This window comes from Ustilaginoidea virens, chromosome 2 (genome assembly GCF_000687475.1).
Source record: "Ustilaginoidea virens chromosome 2, complete sequence".
Taxonomy (NCBI): Eukaryota; Fungi; Ascomycota; class Sordariomycetes; order Hypocreales; family Clavicipitaceae; genus Ustilaginoidea; species Ustilaginoidea virens.
In genome coordinates this window covers 4,763,204-4,786,905 of record NC_057317.1, presented here as the reverse complement: position 1 = coordinate 4,786,905, position 23,702 = coordinate 4,763,204, and the positions used below count along the sequence as shown (strand labels likewise).

At 55.7% G+C, this 23,702-nt stretch overlaps 7 protein-coding genes across 7 annotated transcripts; 2 read left to right on the top strand and 5 right to left on the bottom strand.

Annotated features, from left to right (window-relative positions):
• Positions 1 to 1,228: 1,228 nt before the first annotated feature.
• On the top strand, positions 1,229 to 3,130 carry UV8b_03092 (uncharacterized protein; the record flags this gene model as incomplete). Its single annotated transcript, XM_043140590.1, has 2 exons — positions 1,229 to 1,406; positions 1,509 to 3,130. 2 exons carry the CDS (start codon positions 1,229 to 1,231, stop codon positions 3,128 to 3,130), a joined length of 1,800 nt encoding a protein of 599 aa, XP_042996524.1.
• Positions 3,131 to 3,698: 568 nt separating this feature from the next.
• On the bottom strand, positions 3,699 to 4,415 carry UV8b_03091 (uncharacterized protein; the record flags this gene model as incomplete). The annotated part of the gene is made up of 1 exon (XM_043140589.1): positions 3,699 to 4,415. The coding sequence occupies one exon, from the start codon at positions 4,413 to 4,415 to the stop codon at positions 3,699 to 3,701; it is 717 nt and encodes a 238-aa protein (XP_042996523.1).
• A 2,269-nt stretch (positions 4,416 to 6,684) lies between these two features.
• Positions 6,685 to 7,679, top strand: UV8b_03090 (uncharacterized protein; the record flags this gene model as incomplete). Its single annotated transcript, XM_043140588.1, has 3 exons — positions 6,685 to 6,860; positions 6,989 to 7,293; positions 7,375 to 7,679. 3 exons carry the CDS (start codon positions 6,685 to 6,687, stop codon positions 7,677 to 7,679), a joined length of 786 nt encoding a protein of 261 aa, XP_042996522.1.
• A 536-nt stretch (positions 7,680 to 8,215) lies between these two features.
• Positions 8,216 to 9,013, bottom strand: UV8b_03089 (uncharacterized protein; the record flags this gene model as incomplete). The annotated part of the gene is made up of 3 exons (XM_043140587.1): positions 8,216 to 8,594; positions 8,758 to 8,945; positions 9,011 to 9,013. The coding sequence occupies 3 exons, from the start codon at positions 9,011 to 9,013 to the stop codon at positions 8,216 to 8,218; spliced, it is 570 nt and encodes a 189-aa protein (XP_042996521.1).
• A 722-nt stretch (positions 9,014 to 9,735) lies between these two features.
• Positions 9,736 to 11,375, bottom strand: UV8b_03088 (uncharacterized protein; the record flags this gene model as incomplete). Its single annotated transcript, XM_043140586.1, has 10 exons — positions 9,736 to 9,822; positions 9,939 to 9,965; positions 10,053 to 10,187; positions 10,262 to 10,353; positions 10,477 to 10,690; positions 10,757 to 10,790; positions 10,894 to 10,965; positions 11,036 to 11,123; positions 11,193 to 11,235; positions 11,298 to 11,375. The coding sequence occupies 10 exons, from the start codon at positions 11,373 to 11,375 to the stop codon at positions 9,736 to 9,738; spliced, it is 870 nt and encodes a 289-aa protein (XP_042996520.1).
• A 1,167-nt stretch (positions 11,376 to 12,542) lies between these two features.
• Positions 12,543 to 14,285, bottom strand: UV8b_03087 (uncharacterized protein; the record flags this gene model as incomplete). The annotated part of the gene is made up of 2 exons (XM_043140585.1): positions 12,543 to 13,128; positions 13,627 to 14,285. 2 exons carry the CDS (start codon positions 14,283 to 14,285, stop codon positions 12,543 to 12,545), a joined length of 1,245 nt encoding a protein of 414 aa, XP_042996519.1.
• Positions 14,286 to 18,413: 4,128 nt separating this feature from the next.
• Positions 18,414 to 19,613, bottom strand: UV8b_03086 (uncharacterized protein; the record flags this gene model as incomplete). Its single annotated transcript, XM_043140584.1, has 1 exon — positions 18,414 to 19,613. The coding sequence occupies one exon, from the start codon at positions 19,611 to 19,613 to the stop codon at positions 18,414 to 18,416; it is 1,200 nt and encodes a 399-aa protein (XP_042996518.1).
• Positions 19,614 to 23,702: the final 4,089 nt, after the last annotated feature.

The following is a 23,702-nucleotide window of genomic DNA, read 5'->3' as shown; positions in this document are numbered from 1 at the left end:
ACCAGAACCTGCTCTTTCTCGGGGGGCGGGGGGAAAGGAAAGGAAAGGGGACGGACGAAAAGGAAGACAGGCCAGGCCAGGCCAGGCACAGGCATAAGGCATAGGCGCAGGCGCAGGTGCAGGCTAGAGACGGACGGTGATTTCTCTCTCTCTCTCTCTCTCTCTCTCTCTCCTCTTCTCTCTCTCTTTTTTTTTTTTTTTTTTCTTTTCCCCTTTCTCTCCCTGTTTGCTTGGATCCGGTCGAGCGGAAACACCAAGAGGAAATTGGAATGGGCGCCGCAAAGCAAAGAAAGACGAAACGAAACGAAACGAAACATCAACACGAGCCAAGAGCTGGATGGAAATGGATGGACGGACCGGACCCATGGATGGATCAAGGAGCGACGTTGGGCGCATGCGACGGGAAAAGAAAAAAGAAGCATCCGTCATTCAACGACTCGACTTGGCTACGGGCTGATTGATTGGCGCAAACAGACCAGACGCGACGCCACGCCACGCCAGAACGCGCGGGCAACTGTTGGCCCCGGGGCCTCTCTCTCTCTCTCTCTCTCTCTCTCTCTTCTCTGGTCGTGAATCGCGCGCGAGGCTGGTTCGTTTCAACAGTGCTGTACGTTACGCCGTACTGTGTACGGGGCACGATGCGCGCAAGTGGCTGCTGCTGCTGCCGCTGCTGCTGCTGCTGCCGCTGCTGCTCCTGCTGCTCCTGCTGCTCCTGCTGGCTTGGCTGCACCTGCTGGCTGGTGACGGGATGCTCCTGCCTCCTAAGCCTACTGTGGCTGTGGCCCCAGCCCCACTCGCGGATGCAACCCACCACCGGCTGCCGCTGGAGCTCCTTCCCTCCCCGCTGTTGACCCTGGCAACAGAGTGACACTAGTAAACAACCCCCCGTCGAAAAAGGACGTTGCACCCCAGATGCCTTCCGTTCTTGCTAGCTACCTCCTACCTAGCCATGGTTGACTCCACAAGCCATATCATCCCATGTCATTCTCTTCCCCCGATTACTTTCTTTTTTTAAAAAAGAAAGGAAAGAAAGAAAGAAAGAGAGAAAAAAAAAATAGAAAGGAAGAAAGGAAGAAAGGAAGAAAGAAAGAAAGAAAGAAAGGAAAGACTGACAGACAAGAGGAGAAGCAGAAGAAAAGAAATTCCGTCCGCGGCCCGGATAATGTAGTGTCTTCTCCGCCAACGACTTCATCACGACATCTTGCTCATCCATCAGACGCTGCATACCATGGCTCTCGATGCGAGATTGATGCCACCCACTGCAACGCCCCAAAACCGCCAAGTTCGTTCGTCTGCTTCAACTCCCTCGCTTCGATCCCGAGATGGTAGTCTGCCTCTGCTCTCCAGAATGGACGGAGCCGCAAATGTCAGGGTCGTTGTCCGCGTGAGGGCATTTTTAAAACGGGGTAGGGCAAAGACACTCTAATGGATAGCGCATATTTGCACACACTCACTCACGCAACGCTCACACAACGCTCACACAACGCTCACACACACGTCTCATCTAGAGCTCGATCGAAAAACGCGGTGTCTCATCCGCATGGACCCCATCACGCAGCTCACCACGTTGCAAGCTCCCGGTCAGGACGCCGTCGACAGTTCCATACCAAAGTCTCGCAAGATTATAGAAGACAAAACGTTCACGTTCGACAACTCCTTCTGGAGTCACAACATCCACGACGCCCACTACGCCCACCAGGAAGACGTGTACAACAGCTTGGGGGAAGAGTTCCTCGATCACAACTTCGAGGGCTATCACACCTGCATCTTCGCCTACGGCCAGACCGGTTCCGGCAAGAGTTATACAATGATGGGGACGCCGGACCAACCCGGCCTCATTCCCCGGACTTGCCAGGATTTGTTCGAGCGCATCAACGCCGCCCACAACGAAAACTCAAACATTGCCTACAATGTCAGAGTGTCGTATTTTGAAGTGTACAACGAACACGTCCGCGACCTTCTCGTACCCGTCACACCCAATGCTCCTCCCAACTACCTCAAAATCCGCGAGTCGCCCACCGAGGGACCCTACGTCAAGGATCTGACCGAGGTTCCTGTCCGCAACATCAACGAGATCCTGCGCTACATGAAGAACGGGGACGAGTCCCGCACCACGGCAAGCACCAAGATGAATGACACGAGCAGTCGAAGCCACGCCGTCTTCACCATCATGCTGAAGCAGATTCATCACGACATGGAGACGGACGAGACGACGGAACGCAGCTCCCGCATCAGGCTGGTGGACTTGGCAGGCAGCGAGAGGGCAAAGTCAACCGAGGCCACCGGCGCACGACTTCGAGAGGGCAGCAACATCAACAAGTCACTGACCACGCTGGGCCGTGTGATTGCAGCCTTGGCGGACCCCAAAGCGTTGCGGTCGGGCAAGAGAAAGGACGTGGTGCCGTACCGAGACTCGATCCTGACGTGGCTTCTCAAGGATTCGCTGGGCGGGAACAGCAAAACGGCCATGATTGCCTGCATTGCGCCGTCGGATTACGATGAAACCCTGTCCACGCTGCGATACGCCGACCAGGCCAAGCGTATCCGCACTCGCGCCGTCGTCAACCAGGACCACATCTCGACCGCCGAGCGTGACGCACAGATTGCCGCCATGGCGGAAGAGATCCGCGCGCTGCAGCTGTCCGTCTCCGACTCGCGGCAGCGCGAAAAGAATGCCAAGGAAGCCGAGGAGAAACTGGAGGAGTATCAGAACCGCGTCACCGCCATGCAGCGCATGATGGAGGAACGCAGCATGGTGGCCGAGAGCAAGATCAAGAAGCTGCAGACGGAGAACGAGGCCCTGAAGCTGCATCTCAAGCTGGCCATTGAAAGCCTCAAGAACCCGATTCCTCCCGTCACCATCAAGCCGCAGCCGGCAGGCGAGGCCGGCAGGGACAAGATGGGACAAGACGTCTCAGACGACGACGGCGGCGACGAAGACGATGCCCATTACTACGATGGAGAGTACGACTCGGACGTGACCGCAGGCGGCGACGACGACTTGCAGGACGAGATGCACCGGTACCTGCAAGACATGGGGAACCTGAGGAAGCTCATTGACGGGGATCTGCACCGCTTCCGGAACGAGCAAACCGTCCGGATGCCCCTGGGGGCGAGGGAGAATGTCTAGGCGGGAAAGATGACGCGTACATGGCCAACAGGTCGGCACGGATGAAGGACACGAAAGGAAGCAAGCGCTGGTGTTTGGGAGTGGCTCTCTCTCTCTCTCTCTCTCTCCCCCCCCTCCCCCCCCTTTTGTTTTTTTTTTTTTTTTTTCCTTTCATGGTCCTGTTTAGCTTTTTTTTTTTCCCTTGGCCTCTTCTTCTTAACTAGCAAGGGCAGCAAGCAAGCAAGCAAGCAAGCAAGTGCTCTTGAATAAAGGATGGTTTGAATTACCCATGACCACCAGCAAGCTATACGTATGCCAATCTGCCTTGACTTGTAGATACACACATCCTACACACATCCCACCCACACCCGTTCTTTTTGTCCGACCGAGCCATTATATTCTGACGCACCGCAGCACCACAGGTTGCACATCACAACGTCCTTTTCTCGACCGCCCCCGTTCAGAACAGCCACCTCCAAGGCACCCATCCAGCCAGCAGCGCTCCTATCCACCAAAACCCCATTCTCACCGCGGCATGCAACCGCGCAACCACCCCTCCAGGCAGGAACCTGCCCGCCCTCCCCGCGAGTCATAGCACCCACCGCGTCATCACCACATCCTCCCCATTCCCGACATCCGTATCAATCGCCATTACCGACGAGTCGTCCCCGTCCTCGTCGAGCCCGTCGCCGTTCTCCACCCCGCCCATCTGCACATCCACGTCCCGCAACCGCCTCTCCAGAACGGCTTTGTCCATGCCGTCCCCCGGCGCAAGCCTCGCCAGGTGGACCATGATGTCGGGGATGTAGAAAACCAGGGGCGTGTACCCCACGTCCGCCGCCGTGACGGGCACCCTCCATCTCCCGTAGTCGTCAGCCTGTTGCCCGTGTACCGCCTGCTCGTTGTGCAGCCTGTTGACCATTTCATATATCTCATAGTCCTCCAGGAGCGTGGGCTCAAGACAGTCCGGAAACGGGAGCGTTTGGTCGCCGTCCGCGTCCGTCTCTTGGGCGAAAGCGGCGCGGTGTTGGAGGCGCTGCCAGGAGGGGATGCCGAGGTCGAAGAGGTGAGGGTGGGCGGCAACGAGCTCCGGCGGGGCGTGGCATGGCGGCGTGTCGGTTTTGAAGTAGGACTTGCACCAAGTTTGGGCCTGGGTCCTGATTTGAGCGAGCTCAGAGGGGGTGTTGCCGGCGTTGAAGTAGTGGATGATGAGGGCGAGGGCCGGAAGGTAAGTTTCCTGAGTGATGGTCACGTTGTTGTTGGCTGTCTGAAGCGAACTTTTGAACTGATTCTGAAGGGTAGTCATGGCTGACTTGATCTTCAAAGCGTAGTTTTGTATCTCCCACATGAGGCAATCGATAGGGACAACTTGCAGAGTACCGCGACGACTGGCGCAGTTCGGCACGCGAATGGAGGGTTTCGATTTGCCTATTCTTCAGAGAATCACGAGATGATGGGCGTTGCTGCAACATAACGATGGTCTTTAGACACGCCTTTTATAAATAGACGGTTTGACAATGAGACCTTGTTTGAGACGTGAATGTAGATAGTTTCTATATGGTGATGTCGTTGAAGTTTATTTTGATAGACCCAAGAGACTAGGCTGCCTGCGGGTGAACCTGGAAGTACGACACTCCGGGGCTAGGTTACAGGTCCTTCGAAAACCCAGAGTTTAAAAAAAGTCTTTGAAAGGATGACTGACTTTGTAACTTTGTGCTGGTCCGCGCATCAAGCGTCGTGGGGTGCCCTAAGGTTCAGATACCCACGACTTGTACGATGTCAGTCGAGGCATATCATGAACAGAAGAAAAGCAAAATCGACACTAGAGAAGGAAACCCTCGAGCAAAAAAAAAAAAAATAGAAGACAAAAGAAGAGAAAAGAAAAGAAAAAGAAGGGGGTGAAAGAAGGTTTTGGGGAAAGGAGAGTTGACAAGCTTTTTCAGAGTCTGCGCAAGTGAGAACGCTGGGGATACGCACTCGCACACAATACATCGTGACCGGACTGCACAGCGTGTGTCCTTTTCTGGGCGCGTTCCTGAGCCAAGCTGTACGGCTGTGTCTGGATGCACTGTCTGGAGGCTGGGCGAAAAAAACTGGTTGTGCGATACTAAGCTGCGAATGAGTGCTCAGCGGATGAAGAAGGGCGGGTGCCTACGCGGGCTTTTCAATCCAAGCGCATGCCATGCTGTTGGGGTTTGGATTTTGCGTCGATGAGGGCTGTTGCTCTAGTTAAAATGACGATTTTCCGTTACAGTTGAGCGCCCGACTGGTGATATTTGCTTGTCGTCCACTTCAAAGCCCGGCTGCTTATTTCCTGCTGTTGTGAGAGATCCCACCAATCTGCAGACATGCATTCAGTTCTGCGGATATAACCTGGAAGGATCAAAAGATGGCCCGTCCGCATCACCGTAGAAGAGTCCTGCGTCTTCTCTGCTTTCTTGAGGTGGCCGCTTCCAAACACTATGCATCTTGCAAAAGTGTCACCCCCTGACCACCAACACCATGCTCCCTCGATGCTCGCGCCGCTTCCTGCCAAGCTGGAGCTTCAGGACGGCTGAATATGCCATCAGAACTTCCGAGACAGACTTGACCAAGCAGTGAATACCCCATCGCCTTGATGCTTCAAGGTACTTGACCAGGGAGTGCCTTTTTGCCTTTTATTAAGGCGGCCAAGGCGTTGGTTCGAGGAAATCGAAGGCGTAGCCAGGCCGGTCTGTGCCATTGAGGTCTGGATAGAGGAAGCAACAAGGATTTTGGAGGCTGGTAGCACTCGCAGATGAGCTCAAGCAGAGAGCTTTTAGGCATGGTAGCACAAGGTAAAGGTAGGGTCCCAGCTGTTATCAAGCATCCATCCCAGCATCCCGTCTGGCGTAAACGGCACCACCTGTTTTAGGTAGGAGGGTTTCCCGGCCGGTATCGTGTAACCCGACTGCGCGGATATGATGCCATTGATACTATTACTGTCCTCAACCGTCAGTATAATTGACGCTAGTGGTGTCGCCACAGTACCGGTAGCATATCCGATACCGAAGGGGCCTAAAACCACAAAAGGTGGCGGCGCTTACGCTGGAAGGCGATGCTTGACGAAACCGACTCCAAAAGCAACGCGGAGATTTCTGGTGCAAAAGCAGCTCCTTCACGGCAGTACGCCGCTTGAAGACAGGAAGCAAAGAGAGGAAGCAACCCGCGGCGAAACGAATCAAAGGGGATCGAGGTTGTCCGGGTGGGTCCCCGTCTGTACGGAGTAGGTCCGGCTGCTAAGGAAGGAGCAGCTCGGTGTCACAGAGCTCCTGCTGGTCTGGTCGGTGGCAGCAGGTATCAAGAGGAGGTGCCGCCTGCGACAGGGGAGTGCCGCAGCCGGTACTTCCTTCTTTGTCCTCGGGCCGTTCCCCTCCACACAAATGACCTCGCTCGCAGGGACGTTCCTTCCTTGACAAAAGCCCTCAAATTATTAATACAACCAAGGCCTTCTCGTTCCCCGTTGAAACAAACCCGCCGCAGTCCGCCTACTCTGCCCGAGTTGAGTCCTTCTCATCAGCACTTCCTCATCTCCAGGCCTCCTTCCCGCCCAGACAATGTCGATGCGCCCCCAGCTCTTCACGCGCGGCCTGTCCGGCCTGTCGCAGAGCACCTCTGCCTCTGCCACTGACGCCCAGTCCCCCGCCGAGCAGCGCGACGATGCCAAGCGCAACTTCTTAAAGACGATGCGGCCGCTCCCTACGCAGCACTACTGGAGCGTCTACTTTGACAGGTAAGAAGACGGCGGTCCATGGATATCTCTGCTCCAAATCAGCGAAAAAACCCCGCACCAGGTCGACGACAACGCTCTAACATGACGCTCTCCCCCTCCCCACTCGCACCCCGGGCGACCCAAGCAAGGCAATCCAAAGATGACCAATCCAGCCGCGACGGCGGATACACCGTTCAGCTCCAACAGCTCGGCACGCAGATTGAATCCGTCCAGGACTTCTGGAGGTACAACAACAACACGCCCGTCGACCAGATCAAGATGCGCGAGTCCATCTACCTCTTCAAGCAGGGCTTCAAGCCCATCTGGGAGGATCGTCGGAACCTCAACGGCGGCAGCTGGACCTTTCGCGTCCCCAAGGCGGCAGGGCCTGACGTGTGGACGCGAGTGCAGCTCTTGGCAATAGGCGAGAAGCTCGAGAGCGTTCTGAACGAGCGTAAGTCCCAGAAAAATGGCCGGCCCGCGGCTTCCCCCTCTGCCCTGCGACCTGAGAAGTGAAAACAAAAAAAATCTCTAGATGATCAGCTCTGTGGAGTCGGCCTGTCGGCCCGCTTCAACTCGCATCTCATCACCGTGTGGCACCGTGACTCGTCCAAGCAGAAGTCGATTGACGGCATCCTGGCCTGCGTGCTGGAGGAGATTCCCCCGGAAACTCGGCCGAAACCCGAAAACTACTTTTACAAGAAGCACCGCGATCACGCAGGCTTCAAGGCGCCGCCCGAGCTACAGGCTGTGCTGGATTCTCAAGACCGCGCCGACAGGAAGGCTACTGTCGCGTCGGCCGATCAGCCCCTGCTCACCGTAAATGCTCCCTCAGAGTAGAGCGGATACGAGATGCCTTTTCTTTGCATAAGACTTTTTTTTTCTTCTTGTGTAGCCCCCCCCCCCCCTTTTTTTTTGGGGCAGTTTCAAGGCGTCAGTATAGCATTGGGAATTTCGGTCAAGGTCTGGGCTGCCCCTCGGTGAGGTGGACTCGGACCCCAGTTGAGTGGCCTTTGCAAAGAACAACGACGTAAGAAGGAGGTTAACCCAACTTTGGTGGTCGGGCGAGATATCCGGGGCGGATTGACGTTGTTTCCACTCGCGCTCCCTTGACTCGACGTGATTTACACCCGGATGTTGATTCCCTGGCCACGATCTACCACGGCCCCGTCAACTGGCCAACTGATCTTGGCCGAAAAGAGGCCCTCCCGTATTCCAGCGGACAGTAATGAGACATGATTCCGTCTTTATTCTTTCGTCTTTCTTTTCTTCCCCGAAATAGGAGGGAAAAAAGAGCCTCGTTGCAAATTCACAATGCCTTTACAATGCCCAACGCCCATGTAGCATGCTAAATCAAAAACGCCCCTGACCAAACGTCATCTCCAGACCCCAGCACTCCTCATGACCTCGTCAAACTCGTCCATCCTCACGCCCCTCGCCACGCCCGCCCCGCCGTTCGCCTCGAGAATCATATCCTTGAGCACCTCGTCGTCCACGTCCTCCCTCAGCACCGCCGCCACCCGCTTCAGATGCGCCAGCGTGATGGGGCCCTCCTGCCCATTCGTGAACAGGCGGTACGCCTCGTCGACCTGCGCCCGGCGCGCCGCCTCGGAGCCGTCCCGCTCACGGGCATGAAACTTGAGCGCGCAGATGGCGAAGAAGGGCTCGAACGTCGCGAACCCGTCCGCCTCGGGGTCCAGAATCTCGGTGAACTCGCGCAGCTCGGCCTGCGACGCCGGCGGCACGCCCAGCGCGCTTTGCCGGGGGAAAAATCTTTTCAGCCTCACCCGTTCCTTTTCTCTCATCTCTTTTGTTGTTGCTGTTGTTGTTGTTTTTTTTTTTTTTCCTTCGCGCAGGGGAAGAAAAAAGGGGGAAAGGGGGGGGGGGGTTCTTCAGGGGGGGGGAGGGGGAAACGTACGTGAGGGCGGACTTGACGTCGTCGATGGGCAGCACGCCGTCCTTCTCGCCGTCCATGGGCTCGGCAAACAGGCTCCAGGCCTCTCTGATCTCGCCCTCCTCCTGGGCTGTGATGTTGTGCTCCTTGGCGAGCTTGGACGGACGGGCTTTGGTAGGGGCGCTGCTCGCCCCTGGTTTGCGCTTCGGCGGCTGACGGGGCGGCGTTAGCGAGTGCTCTTGCCGGCGGGCGCGGAAATGGGCAGACGGCTGCGTACCATTGGGGGGAAGGGGGGGGGAGGGAGCTGGAGCGCTGGCGCGCAGAGGACACGAGATCTTGAGGTCGGATTTGTATGACGTGTGTTTGGTCAGTTACGGAGATGGAGGTTGGCACAGTGTGGATTGGTGGCCCGGGCGGGTTCGCACCGTGCGGGTCCTGCTTTTTTTTTTTTTACTCTCGGCAGCAATTTGTTTTCTTGCGATTTTCTTGCGCGACTTGGTTCTTTCTCCCTTTACTATTTTTTTTTCTGCCTAGCAACAACCGCATCGATACCGAGTTCCTGCAATGGATGAGCTCGGCCCTTGGCCTTGAGCTCTGATTAATCCGCAGCTCGTTCCTCCCAGAATAACTCAATCTCACCTTGGTTTGGGAAAATTAAACAAAAAAGAAAGAAAGAACGAAAGAAAGAAAGAAACGAAAGAAAAGAAAGAGCATCCGCTTCAAAATTTGCTAGAGCTTGCCGTTCGTTTCCCACAGCGAGCAAGTGTGGACAGTGAAGCAAGATGGATTCGTGGTCACTGCTCTACGTACTTTGACTGTCCTACTGGTAGCTTGCGGTGCTTGTTTTACAAGTTGCCGAGCTGTCCTGGGAAACATTTTTGCCCCTGCGCTCCCTGGTCATCGTGAACGTATGCAAACTGTGGCTGCTACATGTGCGAGATTGCGCTGGGCTGAAGCCACCACGTCAGGCCAAGCTGCTGCCAGTTGGACGATGTCGCCGTCTCACTTGAAGTTGTTCTTCATTTCGCGCAGCTTGGCCATGACGTCCACGGGGTCGGTGGCACCGGTGGCTTTTTGCACGGCTGGATCCTGGGATGCGAATGCGAGTCAGCATCAATCACGGGCCGGCGCAGACGCAGACGCAGACGCAGACGCAGACGCAGACGTCCGAGAGGCGGTCCGTGTAGAATGGCGGGATCGCTTACATCGAGACGCATGAATACGTTGTGTTTCTGTTGCCGTTAGCACCGGATTCTTTTCCTTTCCGTACTTCACTCGGGGGATATTTCCTCTCTCTCTCTCGCTCTCTCCAGACGCACCTTTTCGTCGGCAAGGGTAAACTCGCCCGTCGTGACCTGGTTGCTGGCCGCGAACTCCTCCAGTTTCTTGACCGGCTCGCTCTGCAGGACCGAAATGGCAAACTTGACGTTGGATTTGGTGTACTCGTGACCAGGCTGCGTGCGCCGTCAGTGACCATGAATCGGGTGTCCCAACGACCACGACCCGTGCAGCTGCGCATCCCACGTACATATACAACAGTGTCGTCGGGCAGGGACCCGAGCCTCTTGTTCAGCGCCTCGTGCATCTCCGCGGCATTGCCCTCGAAGAACTTGCCGCAGCCTGCGGGCGGTCAGCAATCGCGGCCAACGCTGGATGCAGCGCGAAAATGAAAGCAAAAAGGGCCGGGGAAGGGGGGCTAAAGCAGGCTGGAAATGTCGAGAAGCAGCAACTCGGACCGCATACCGCTGACGAAGAGCGTGTCGCCTGTGAAAACAGCCCTCCCGGTCCCGTCCTCCATGAAGAAGCAAATGCTATCCTGCGTGTGGCACGGCGTATGCACGCTCGTCACCTTGATGTCGCCTAGCTGAAAGACCTCCTCATGGGCAGGCGTCTTGGTGACGCCCTCGCAGTCTTTGCCGCCAACAATCGCCAGGCCCGGGGTGCCCAGCTCCGCCAGCTATCAGTGTGTCGCGTTAGCCGGTCCCGACTTGAGGCTGTCTGTCCCCTCCTCGCACCCACTCACAAGCTTCTTGTTGCCGCCTGCATGGTCCCCATGGCTACAAGTCGTCGTCAGCCCACCATTGTGTGTTTCCCGCGCCGGGGGGAAAAGGAAAAAGAAGAAGAAAAAAAAAAACCAGCGCCCGTTCCCGTCTCCCTTACTGATGCGTGTTCACAACGGCCGTCAGGTTGATTTTCCCCGAGGATATGGCTTCTTTCAGGATTGGCGCGACCCTACGTCGGACGTTAGCCCGTGTTCCAAAAGTCCGCGTTGCCTCGATACACCGGCGCCCCGGCTCCGTACTCTGGCGGGTTGGCGGGATCGATAATCACCGCATCCTTGGATCTGTCGTCCACGACGAGGTAGGCGTAGTTGTTGCCACTCCCAACCCCTGGGACGGGTCAGCCGGCGAAGCAAACTTTGGTGGAGGACTTGACACTGAAAATGTGCGGAAACATACACATGGGAATCGACTGGATATGCATGTTGCGCTTGTTGACCACCTGCCAGCGAGCACGGTGAGTAAAGGCACGAAGCTGATAAGAACCAAGACGAGTCGACGTACAGCTCTCGGGAACGATCTGAATATCTGCCTCGCAGCGGAAGCTCCTTGGAACATGACCTTGAGATGATGACGATGCATACTGCGTAGGGTAGCTCAGCCTATCCGGACTCTCTTTGAAGTGTGCCAAGGTGCAGTTTAGGCCAATAGAAAGCCGTATAGTAAGGTATACGTCAGCAGATAATAAATTAGTATGATACTGTAGCACAAGTACCCGCATTATCCACACTTATCAAGAGCTGCATATCAGTTCTGGTAGGGCATGTGGGGCGCCATAAGCTGATTCCTACTAATTTAGCCACAGGCAATAGATCTCTTTATACCCTCATTGATAGGCCGCATTTAGCAGATATTACACCTCCTTATATCAGTAACTATTAGGCTCTATTGTAAGTGCTATAATCTCCAAGATGAAAATTCTAGTGATGAAGGCTTAGCGGCTGGACCGGCTGCTTTAGGCACTTGGGAGGTGCGGAGCGGAGCACCTGCCAAGTATCCAGCGATAAGTGGGCCCCATACAAAAGCCGCACCTTGCCACCTTCAAATGGATAGAGCACGTGACAAGGGCGCAGTCATACAGTGTGAAGAAGAAAAAAAAACATGCACCGTGCACTTTTGCCGACCGGCTTGTCTTGTCTCCATGTCTCAAGTCAAGACATTCTCCATCAGGCTACGTCTGCAGTGCAAGTCGCGTGCATCCTGCCGTTCCAGAGCTTCGTTCAGCAAAAGGTAGAACTGGATCGCATTCCGACCAATCTGGCGCGACGGCGACAGTAAAACAGGCCGGTATGAGTGTACTGGCAGCCTCACTCTGGCACTGGCCGCGGCTTCAAGTCCAGCTTCCATCTCTGCAACGGACGTCGGATGCCGTCTTGGGAAATCACACAGCTGTATGCGGTGCGATGTGGAGGTGTCCAGGCTTGTTGGTCTCGGAGTGGCGGCAGGTTGTAGTCGACTTGGATTTCCTGCTCCCATCAGCCACGACGGCAAGACGAGCATGCGTGATGCGCAGACATGCACCAGGCATTTGCAGGATCGGGACCAACAACATCCTGCTTCTACCTTGCCGGGGAATAAAGTCGCAGGAATGCCCGCAGCTCGTGCCGAGCCACCTTATCCCTGCAACGGTAACTTGAGCCTTTGTCTCTCGACCTCGTTCCTTATATGAAACAGATTGCGGCCGACTTGCTGTCGTAGGAGAGAACAGGTCTTGGTATGGCACAGGGAAGTCGCGTCGGCGGCCATCGCTCACACCATACCAATCGGCTTAGGCTTCCATACTCCCGGGTACAGCGACCATCCAGAGCTGGATTCAGCGTCTTCATCGCCAGACATGGCCGTCGCACCATCGGATTCGAGAGCGTGTTGGACAAGACTCGGCTTGTCGACTTGCTCCTCCTGCCTCGTCATAATCTCCTTGGACAGCTTCAGGCATCTCAGATACACCTGATTCCCAGGTAAGCTGTGCTGCAGCTCCCCAATCACAGCCAGTATCCGCCGCGTGTCGTACAGGTGCAGGTCCTTCATCGTCTTTGCTCTCCGAGGTTCATCGTCCACCCCGTGAAGATAGTCCAGTACTGCTGCTCTGCATGGATCAAGCGTCTTGGAAGGGCTTGGGCTTTGGTCATCCAAGTCTTTCCAGTAGTAGTCCCAGATCCAGGCCAAGGCGTTCCGGGCGGCAGATCGTAACTTGGCTAATGACGGGAGTTGCTCATGCGTGGCCTGGTGACGGAGCTCTACAAACGTGGCAGGGAGACCAATGTTCTTGGCAACGGAATACATGCTCTGTTTGCGTTGTTTGTCCTGATGGCCGTCCAAAAGCCCAGTGACGAAACTGCAAAAGTGTTTCAGTCAGCATACGTTTTCTCTCTTGCAGAATGCTGTTGCGTTGTATTCCTGATGTGTAGCAACGGTGCATGTCTCGTTAGCCGGCCGGATAAGCCTCATTGTGCAACGGCCCTCGCAATCTCGCTGTGCGTTACGGTCGGAACCTCCTGCGTCGCATCAAAGCAGTGTTTGCTGGTCATGGATCAAGCTTGTCCCACGTCGTAATGCATCCGCTCATGACAGCAGAAAGCCGATGCAACCAAAAGTAAAAACACAGTGAGAGGCGGGGACCGTCACCCCCAAGTCCAAGTTGGCCTTTGGGGCACTTGACTCGGTTGAGGCTGGGAACTCGGCCACGCTCTCCTCCCCCCCCCCCCTTTGTTGTCCCTTTCTGTCTCTTTTATTTTTTTTAATTCATTATTTTTTCTTATTTTTTCTTTTTTTTTCTGTTGGCTGAGGAATCGCCCCGTGGTTTCAGTTTCAGAGAAATGGTTGCAAAACTTACCGACTGAATGCCGCCGAATATGCGGCTCGGACAGCATAGGTAGTCGAGCCAGCATGATGCGTCTCACCAAGGGCATCCTCGTCGCTCAAGACGGCAGCCATAAGCAGAGCCGTCGACTCCACCATGTGTGGGCAATTCCCGCGCTGCATCCACATGGAAACACGAGCGACAGCTCTTCGCTGGCGGTGCTTCCTCTGCTGCGCACCTTCCTCTACCGTCGTCGCCGCCGCCGCCGCCGCGGCGACGGTCATGGTCATGGTCCCTGTCGTCAGAGGGGTGACTTGACCTGGCGGCCGCTTATCCCCATGACGCCGATTCACGTCGCTGTCTGCTGCATAATCTTGTTGATGCAGGTTGCCTGGCAAGGCATCGACGACGGGGGCGGCCGCACCAGGCGTCGCCGCGCAAATACCTGCGGGCTCTTGCTGTCCCACCACGCAGCCATAGCCATGGCCATCGGGACGGGCATGCGAATCCAAATCCCTGAGGGGGCTCGGCGTCGTCCTTTGCTGGTGCTGGCGCTGGCGCTGGCGCTGATCGCCCCTCAGCTCGGGGTCAGTGGCGGCAGTGGCGGTAGTGGGAGTGCCGCCGTAAAACTGCTCGCGGACTAGGCAAAGCTCGTCGCGGTTCCGCCATGGAGTGAGGATATACTGCACCATGGCTGGTAAAGTGTTCCAGCGAGAGGGAAGGGGGGGGGGGGGGGGAGACGGGGGCAGGAAAAAAAGGGGGGGAGGGCGGTTTCGAGTCAGACAAAGGCAGAAGAAGGTCTTGGGGTTTCTGTTTCCGGCTTACTTTGCCTTGGTCCTTGTCTGGGGTTTCCCAAACGCCCGAGGCGGGGGGCCTTTTGATGAGGGGAGGAACGTAATGGAGGAATGATAGGACGAGCTAGAAAAGAAGCTGCTTCTTATTGCGGGAGTATGTAGGATGGATGATTGCTGAATGTGACGGGCGAGTCGCGGCGAGGGGCGTGTGCAGCGAGAAGGATGGATGGGGTGGGGGAGGGGGGGGGGCGTGAGTGACGTTGCCAGCTGGTCGGTGATTCTGGTAGCTTGGAATGAAGCAAGGAAGCAGAGCAGGGTTTGCCTGGACCCAGCCAAACGAGCACAGCCAAACGAGCACAGCCAAAGCGAGCCAAATGAATGAACATGGAGCCAAATGAGTCCAAATGCACGCGCCGGTTCCGCGTCGTGTAAAGGAACCACCATTAGGCGAAGCGGTGGTTAGCACGTACCGGGTACCAGGTGACACTTGTCCCGCACCTGGCAGGCGGGCACGTACCCACTATGTACCTACCACCCAGTGCGGAGCAACTAAAAGTCGTCTCTGCCGTCGGCAGGGCAGCCCCGTGCTGAATCCCAAGGTCAATGGACCAGACCAGACCAGACCAGACCAGACCAGACCCAACAAGGCGTGCTGCTGCCTGCCGAAGGGTCGGTCCTCTGAGCGACTTACTTTCTCACTTTCTCATAACCAAATTGCGCATCGTCGTTATCAAGGCCAAACTTGGCAGCAGTGCCCACCGAGTCGCGCACAGTGCACAGCCCGAGTCCAACCACTCTGGAGCCGGCGCCAAGGCCACGGGGGTTTCTATTTCGAACCCGCGCCTTACTAAGCTTTGCCACGGGCCATCGTGACGGGTCAACTTGCAGGGTTTGCTGTGTTAGGTACCTGGTTAAACTCCAACATACCGTGGACAACAGGGCTTTTGCCATATCAACCACCCGCGGCCAACACCACCGTCAGAGTTGCCGGCGGATCTCGGTGCGAGGGGTGCTTGGATGCCTTTGTCTCCCGAGCGCAGCGTTAGGCAGGCAGCGGCAGCAACTGGGACGAGACGCTTCGTATCGTCCAAGCCAGTTCCACCGAGATGCCCATCTTTTCGGGTCTAACGCGACACATTGTTAGCTGGCTCAATATCAGATCATTTTTCCACGCCGAGGGGCCAAAGTGGAAGGGGGGGGAGGGGGCGTGCTAGCAATCCTCTGAAAGCACGCCCCCCCGCACAAAGGAGCAAGCAAGGTCGCGGCTGTGGCTGACGTGGCTGACCGAAAAAAAAAAAAAACAAAATATCAGGAAAGGGTGCGCAAGACGGGGGCGTGGGTTTTCGGGGCTTTCTTTATTTCTTTCCTACCAGACCCCCCCCTGTGGGGGGTTCAGGAGGAAGAATTTATTGCCCCAAGCCAGCTGTAGAAGGCGCTGACTGGGCAACTGGGCACTGGGGCGGGCTCGACAGGCCACGCAGTCCGAGTTCCACAAGCCACTTTGACAAAAGAGCCCCACGACGGATTTTGGATTTTGCCAGCCATGTTTGTTGTACTCGGGACCAGGGCAGCTCTTCCGGCGGCTAAAGAAATTGATACCAGAGCGGAGTACCGCCTTGACGCAGCAAACCCCAGCCAACCCCCCCCCCCCCCCACCTCGTCTCCTTTAGCCCTCGGCCGGGGGAGGCTCTGCCTGCGGATTTCACGGATGCGCAGACGCAAAACGTCCCATTTCTTACTACTTTCTGGGGAAACGTTGCCCTCTGGTTTCATTCCTTCCTGCGAGGACAAAGTCAGCCTGCAGACGACAGGCATCATGTTCCTTATGGGCCTTTTCCCGTTGAAAGGCGGTGCCACGGATGGCCCATGCTACCCTATCCGAGAGAATTCACCAGCCACCTTGGTTCCAGTCGTGAGGGAGATATTTCATCCCCCACCCCCTCCACCCACCAATTGACTGCAGCCCCCGTTCCACCCCCAACCCAATCCCACCATTACGGAAACAACCCCGTAGGCCAACAGCCCGGCAGGCAAGACCCAGCCAGGCCAGGCGGGTCGTCACAAGTCCATGACGGCAATTACGCCCCCGCGCCCCCACCCCTGAACCAACCAACGCCCACCACCGGCACCAAAATTGTCAGCTGCACGAGGGTCGTCCTGGCCTGCCTGCTCCACCCGTCCTCGGCCCCGTGCAACCAAAAAAAAGTTAAATGCGAGATCTTCCTCTCGGAGGAAGGAAAAGCCCCCCACGGCGAAGCGCCCCCTTCCCCAAGCGCCACGTCCGGCGACCGTGCGCAGCAACACGCAGCGCAGCAACACGCAGCGCAGCAACACGCAGCGCAGCAACACGCAGCGCAGCAACACGGCGCAGCAACGCAACGCATAGCAAAGTTAGCGGCATGCAGATCCATCAGGGAATAAAACCGTGTGGGGAAACCCAACTCGGTCCCCTTCTTTTTTCTTTTTCTTCTTCTTTTCTTCTTTTCTTCTATTTTTAAAAAGAAATATTTTCTTTCTTTGAAAAAAAATAAAAAAATGGTGCAAATAAACTTGGCGGTTCTCGTCATCCCCCCCAAAGCTCAATACAATCACAGGCACGCCTCTTGGTTTTCCCAGCGCCACCCCCCCCCCCCCCCCCAATTGCCGCACGGGCCCTGCTGCCACACATGCACCTTGTCCCGCAGGGGGATTCCGTTCGGGTTTCCCAGGGTATTTCCCAGCATTTCCCAGCATTTCCCAAGGTTTTCCCACGGACAAAGGGGACGTGCATGCGGGCTACGCATAAATAAACCCGGCGGCATCTGGGGGACGGTGAGGCCATAATGCACGGGTGCACGGTGCTCAGGGGATCCTGGGACCCGCGCGAGGAAAAACATGACGCACCGGCCGCCCGCCCATATTCGCGCTGCAAAGCACCAGGCACTTTGAACCGAAACATCGAACAAGCGCTGGGAGCTTGGTGGTACCCTTTCGCTAGCAAGGCTGGATTCAGTTTGCGGAGCGCCAAGGCTGTGGTGGCCCAGCCCAGGAAAGGAAGAACACTTGAAGTCCTGTAGCGCTCAAAGCCAAGACAAGACGGTCGAGTCCCCAAAAAAAAAAAAAAAAGTAGAAATAAAAAAGAAGAAGAAGAAGAAGAAGAAATAAAAAAGGGTCAAAGAACCGCAACGGCTCATGCGGCTGGGCCTAGCCAGATTGGGTTGTTGACCAGGCAGGAAACTCAACCCAAGGTAACCTACCTACCTACCTGGTACCTGGCCGAGTGCGAAGTAGGCTCTCTACATTCAAGCTTGCACAGTCGAGGCTACCACGTCGAGCTACCTTTGTTCAGGCATGCCATGGTACTAGTTGCATCATCATCGCGCGCCACCCCTGATTCTAGTGGCAGGTGTACCGTTTCCCAATCGTCAGACAGCTCAACCTAGTCACCGAGAGGGTCTACGGCTGCGGCTACATACATACCGACCTACCAACCTGTACAGGTTGGTATGTACCTACCTGGTAGGCACGGAGTACGGACTAGCAGCTTGTTTGCTACGTCTTAGTAGAGCTGACCCAAGGGGCGCGCAACCTTCACCAAGAGCCGATCCAGCCTGGCGCGCCATTAGGTACCGGCACGCAGAGCAAACGTGAGCCTCGACAAGTGTCTAACCCTTTTCGGACATCCGATCATGAACATCCCTGGCCAGGCCCAGGGGGTCTTCTTAGCACCGACAACTGACCTTGACACAATCCCCACTCGATACGTGCTCTACGTGCCCCGTATGTCCTCGCTTCCAAGTTCAGACTATCCTATCCAATGGTGTGTGCAAAAAATAGGCCAGCCAAATAAATATCTGGCAGCCGGCGGACAAGGTACGGGCATCACATCACGGTCAAAGTGGCAAATGGTCACACAGGGGAAAGATGACCGGCGTCAGATAGCGCCCAGACCACTGGCTTTCATTGAAGATGTACTGTACAGTATACAATCCATGGCCTTTGCCTGCCAGACAATCAACAACAAAATATTGCTTTCGCTTGAAGTCATTAAACATCCTCATCGTCATCCTCATCGTCATCATCATCGTCATCATCATCGTCATCATCAGCATCAGCATCAGCATCATCAGCATCAGCATCATCATCATCATCATCATCATCATCGTCTTCTTCTTCTTCTGCGTCTCCATCCTCTTCCTCCGAGTCATCCTCGGCTTGGGGAGGTTCCCATGTCTCCTCCAGCTTTAGTCCCCTGCCCTCGGCTTCTCGCAGGCGATAGGGGGATCCCAGAAGCGACGAGACCGTAGAACGGTAGTTGTTCAGGTGCGGGTCCTCGTAAAACTTGTCGGGCGTGTCGTACAGTCCCATGCCGACGAGAATTTCCCCTTCTTCCTCGGGTTCGTCCAAGGGTTGGTAGGGTACTGCATCCTCGGACACAGCGGGATGATGAGCATGTTGAGGCTGCGAAAAGGCCTCTGGAGTTGGCGGAGTTGTGCTATTGTACCCTTGAAGGACAAAGGAATTCCAGTCTAGGCCGCCAGGTGCCACGCTCCTAGCATCTGCTGACCCGTTATCCAACATGGCAAAGGACTCCCTCATGACCAGATCATCGTCGGGCGTGCAAGTAGAAGCGGACGCTTGAGGCTCGTCCCATCCGTCAGTCTGCACGAATTGAGCAACGTCAGACGAGGTGAAGAGGGGGAGCGGCGACAATGTTGAAGTTGGAGACGTATTGTTGGAGTAAGAGACCAGGTTGGGAGAAAATGACGGCTGACAGCCACAGAGGTCGTAGAGTTCGGACCTGCACGAGTTTGCCGAGGGGTAAGCGTAGCCCGACGCTTGTTGGAGATGCTGCTGGTGCTGCTGTACTTGGGGCTGTGACGGATGAGGAGGTGAGATTATCGGGAGGTAAGACGCGGGATGCCAGCTGACAGGGCGAGAGTTCTGTCTGTTCTGTCTGTGAGGCACCAAGAAATAATCCATCACTTGTTGTTGCCTGTGAGGAGCCCATCCGTCACCACCCATCACGGTACGTCTCAGGGGACCCGTGCTCGATGATCCAGGGCTGTTGTTGGCGCTACTTGGTTTCGACACTCTCATGGCATTCCCCGATCGTTGCTGGGCACCCCTTGATAGCCTCCAGTAGTTCTGCTGTGGAACGGTTCTTTGCGCCGGCAGAGTATGGAGGAGAGTTTCTTGCGCATAAGGAAGGGCATCAGGAGTCTGCGCTGAAAGGTCGGGATACATCTTGTTGATTCGCCAAAGCCGATACTATCTCGGGTTTCTGCTATAGCATCACCATCAACACCGCTGCCGAAAAGCGTTGGGGACTGCAAGGACGTCGTTGACGTGGGTGAGCCGCGTGAAAATCCGCACTTCCGTGACTGAAACCAGGCAAAGAAGAGACGATGTCGAGGGTGTGTTCTCGAGTTTATGGGAGGGGAATTGTCGGAGGTTGTGTTGCTGCTGCTGCTGCTATTGCTGCTGCTGCAAAACGAGAGATTTATATCTGCCAAAGGATTGCTTTTGGTTATGTAGTCGGAAATTCATCTGTTGTAGGTTCGGGGGCAGGGAGTGTGGTCTCCAGGGGGAAGGGGGGGTGTGGTTACAGAGATCGGGCTAACAAAGAAGGCGCGCCCCTTCCCCCCCCCGACCGACGGGTCTGAAGGGAAAAAGGGCAGGCGTCTAGTCTAGCTCTTGAGTGGAGGAGGCACCTGGGTGGAGCTGAGATGCAAACCCGAGCACAGGACTGCCAGGACTAAACTTGACGATCATGGATCTGGGAGTGGACCAGGGTCACCAGGCAGGACCGGAGGACTGGAGGACTGGAGGACTAGAGTTAGAGACAACAGGCTCGTCTTCTTAGCGCTGGAGTTGGTTGCATAAGGTAGGTACCTACGTGCATGGGCATGATACTGTATGATGTAGCTCGGTGCCTTGGAGCCAGACACCCCACCCCGACTTTGTCAGGCTCGTCGGTTAATAGCTCTTGGCTCGCAGTGGGAAGCAGCCTTCAAGTCAAAGGTGCCAGCCAGCTGGTGAGGGCGTGGGTGGCGAGTCTTTCTTTTCATTCTTTTTCTCTTTTGTGTCTTTGTCTTTGCTTCGTTTTTTACTTTTTCTTTTTTTTTTTTTTCCTTTTTTTTTCTTCTTTTTCTTCTATTTTATTTTATTTTATTTTATTTTCTTTTCTTTCCTCCCCTTTGAGCGGCGGGGGTATGTAATGCGCAGGCTGGTGGGTAAAGGCTGTTTGATGTACCTTGTCTAGCCAAAGCGCTCGCAGGAAGCAAGGCCAGGCCAGGCCAGGCCAGGCAAAGCAAGGCAAGGCGAGGCGAGGCGAGGCGAGGCAATGAAGGCGCAAGGCAAGGGTTGGTGTTGCACTAAAACGGGTCAGTTGGCAAAGCCAAAAAAGTCCAGAAATTGACGGAAGGTGCTGGGCCACTGCTGTGCCGCAAAAGCAAAACTCCATTCCTCATCCAGGGGCACAGTGGACTGCAGACAGGGGATACAGTGGATACAAGAAAACAAGACAGTGGACGCCAGACGGCCGTGGCCCACGCATTGACTGCACTGCACAGGTCCAACCAGGCCAGCAGAGTCGTACCAACCAAGCGCGGCATGGGAACGCTTCACTGTTTCTTTTTTTTTTTTTTTTTTTTTTTTTTTTCTTTTCGCCTCGACGACCACACCCCCCCTCCGCCTCCCACGATATAACGGGTGGAGCGGGTTCCAATTACCTACCTACCTTAGGCTAGGTACCTGGGTACCTGGGCACTCTTTACTCTTCGTCAGTTTGGTGAATGGCGCTGCAATCAGGCAATTGACCTGTTTCATTCCTCAGGCCAAGGCCATGGCAGGCTGACAGGTATTCATTTAACCACGGATCGTCAGTGAAGATGAAATTGATCGCGTTAGACGCAAAGCAAAGTCAAAGTCTGTGGTCAAATAGATTTCCTGCAGATTCCTGCTGCTAGAACCCCTTTTTTTTTCTTTTTTTTTTCTTTTTTTTTTTTCCCCTTTGTGTTGTTCATTTGCGAGACTTGCCCAATCCGCAAAGGCAGACGCACGAGTCGAGCGAGACACGTGCAATTGCACTGTGCGCTACGTGGTGATGCAAAGTCTACGGCTGACCAAGCATTCTGATTCAACCATGTCACCGCGTGTAGGCCCCCAAGTGAGCCGTGAAATAGTGATGACCTTGCCCGGGCGGAGAAACAGGCAGCAGGAGCGACGGTGTGGTGGTGACTTGCGGTCCGCCCAAGTCAGCGCAAGCACCGAACCAGAGCCAAGCACTGAAAGCACCGAGGGTGCCACCGACACGGGCGCCGCTCAAGGTCTGGTGCAAGCAAGCCCGCTAGTGCCACTCCACACTGGTGGCCTGTAGATCGTACTCCGTATCCGTAGACTCTGACGATAGTAGTCTGATGACTCTGATCAAATAGCCGAGCCCTCCATACCGATGGAACCAGGAACTCGGTGGAGGGTGTAGGTGTGATGCCTCCCCCACCCCCACCCCCCTCCCCCGGCCATGGAAGGAAGGGAGAAGGATCTGTGTGGTGGATAGCCTCGCCCCAGGCGTGTCTGACGATGGCCTGCTGTGCCGGATGGTCAGCCAGCAAGCAGTGAGCAAGGAGCAAGTCGGGTGCAGGTGTGGGGAGGAGACGGGGGCGTCTTTCAATAGCCAGCCCCAGGATGGAAATGGTTGGGTTGTGCTATATTCCCCCTCCCCCACCCCTTTACCCCACCCGGGGCCACGAGCCTAACACCCAGTACCCGGGGCTTTTTTTTATTTATTTTTTATTTTATTTTTTATTTTTTTTTACAAGGCCAACTTCCCAGCAAAAAAAAAGTACGATTGCTTGTGGTCTCCCCCTGCTTTCGTTTCTATACGTATTGCGATTTCGGCATGCTGAGGCCCCTGTGGGCCCTGGGGTAGAATCGGGGTGTGGGCCCTTCCACTCGTGCCTGTAAATGAGTGGTGGTGAGGCCATGGCCATGACCATGACTGAATGGAAAAAGATGCACGTCACAAAACGCTGGGTTGTTGGCCAAAGCGAACGGGCCGTCCATACTGCATCTCCCAAAGCCGGCCAGTTTTCGGGCCCCGACTGAAGGGGGTGTGGGTGTGTCAAAGGCAACCTGCAGCTTTGTTAGAGAAGGGGGGTTGGGGAGGGGTGAGTGAGTTGGGTAAAGGTCAACGGTACGGTCAATACCTTGTGTACGGAGAACGTAGTGCCCAGTGCTCCGTACCGAGCACCCGTTGCAACGCTGCCTGCCATGCAGGCCCCCAGGTGCAGAGAAAGCTGCGTTGCGCTGCCAATGCGCCAGCTCGCCCAAATATCCCGTCTACACTTTTGCGCGCATGTCGCTGCCGCTGCCGCTGCCGCTGCCGCTGTGACGAAATGTTCATGTTGGCAAGTAGTTGGTAATTTCAATACCACCAGACTGCCTCCCTCCTCGCTGACTCTATTGCGTGCGTTGCTGGCACTGGCAGTTGCCGACGGCCCTGCCACGGAGTCAGTCACTGATGGAATCCATGGGGCGCTCCTGACTTGCGCTGACCAGCTGGCGGAAGGAAAGGCCATTCATTGGTGGCAAGACGGTGGCAAGACGGAAGACGCCAGGCACCTGCTGGTTCCCCAGTTTGCTGGGCCGCAAAGGCCGCACAGCACAGTACGGACTCTGGAGTGCCTAGACTTGCCAAGGTACAAGCATGTAGCTAGGTACCTATTGTGCCGGTCACAGTAGCGCGCAGCACATTTCTGCGCAAGACAAATTGGCACGTCGTAAGTGAGTACAGTAACCAACTAACCACGTACGGGATACACGGCAGTCTGTAATCCGGACAAGTTCCCACTCGCGCGTGCGTGATTCATGAAACATGGGGCGCCCAGGGGTGAGTCGTGAGCCGCTTTAGCCTGCTGGCTTTTGCCCATCTTGGGCGCCTTTGAAAAGGAGGCGAGAACAGGTATCTCTGTCTGGTCCCATCCCGCTAGCAACACACACATTTGTGTACCTATTCGCGATGTGGAGTACGGAGAATTGTACAGAGCAGAGTACGGAGTACATGGACAGCGGTAACCAGACGTGCACGGCCCTTGGTGCATTGCATCAGAGGCAGGAGCCAGTCGAGAGACTGGCTGGGGGTGGATGGTGGGCCGGCCAGCAGTTGAAACAGCAAGACTCAACATCAACACCGCCAGCAGACGGATGTGCAACCTCGATTCTTGTTGATTCTTGACTTCTGGCCTCTCCCAATGGTCGTCAGCACCGAGCTGCATCCGCAAGGGCCCACAAGGCCTTCCGTTCCGCCGCTATGCCCCGGCCCCTCGGCTGCTC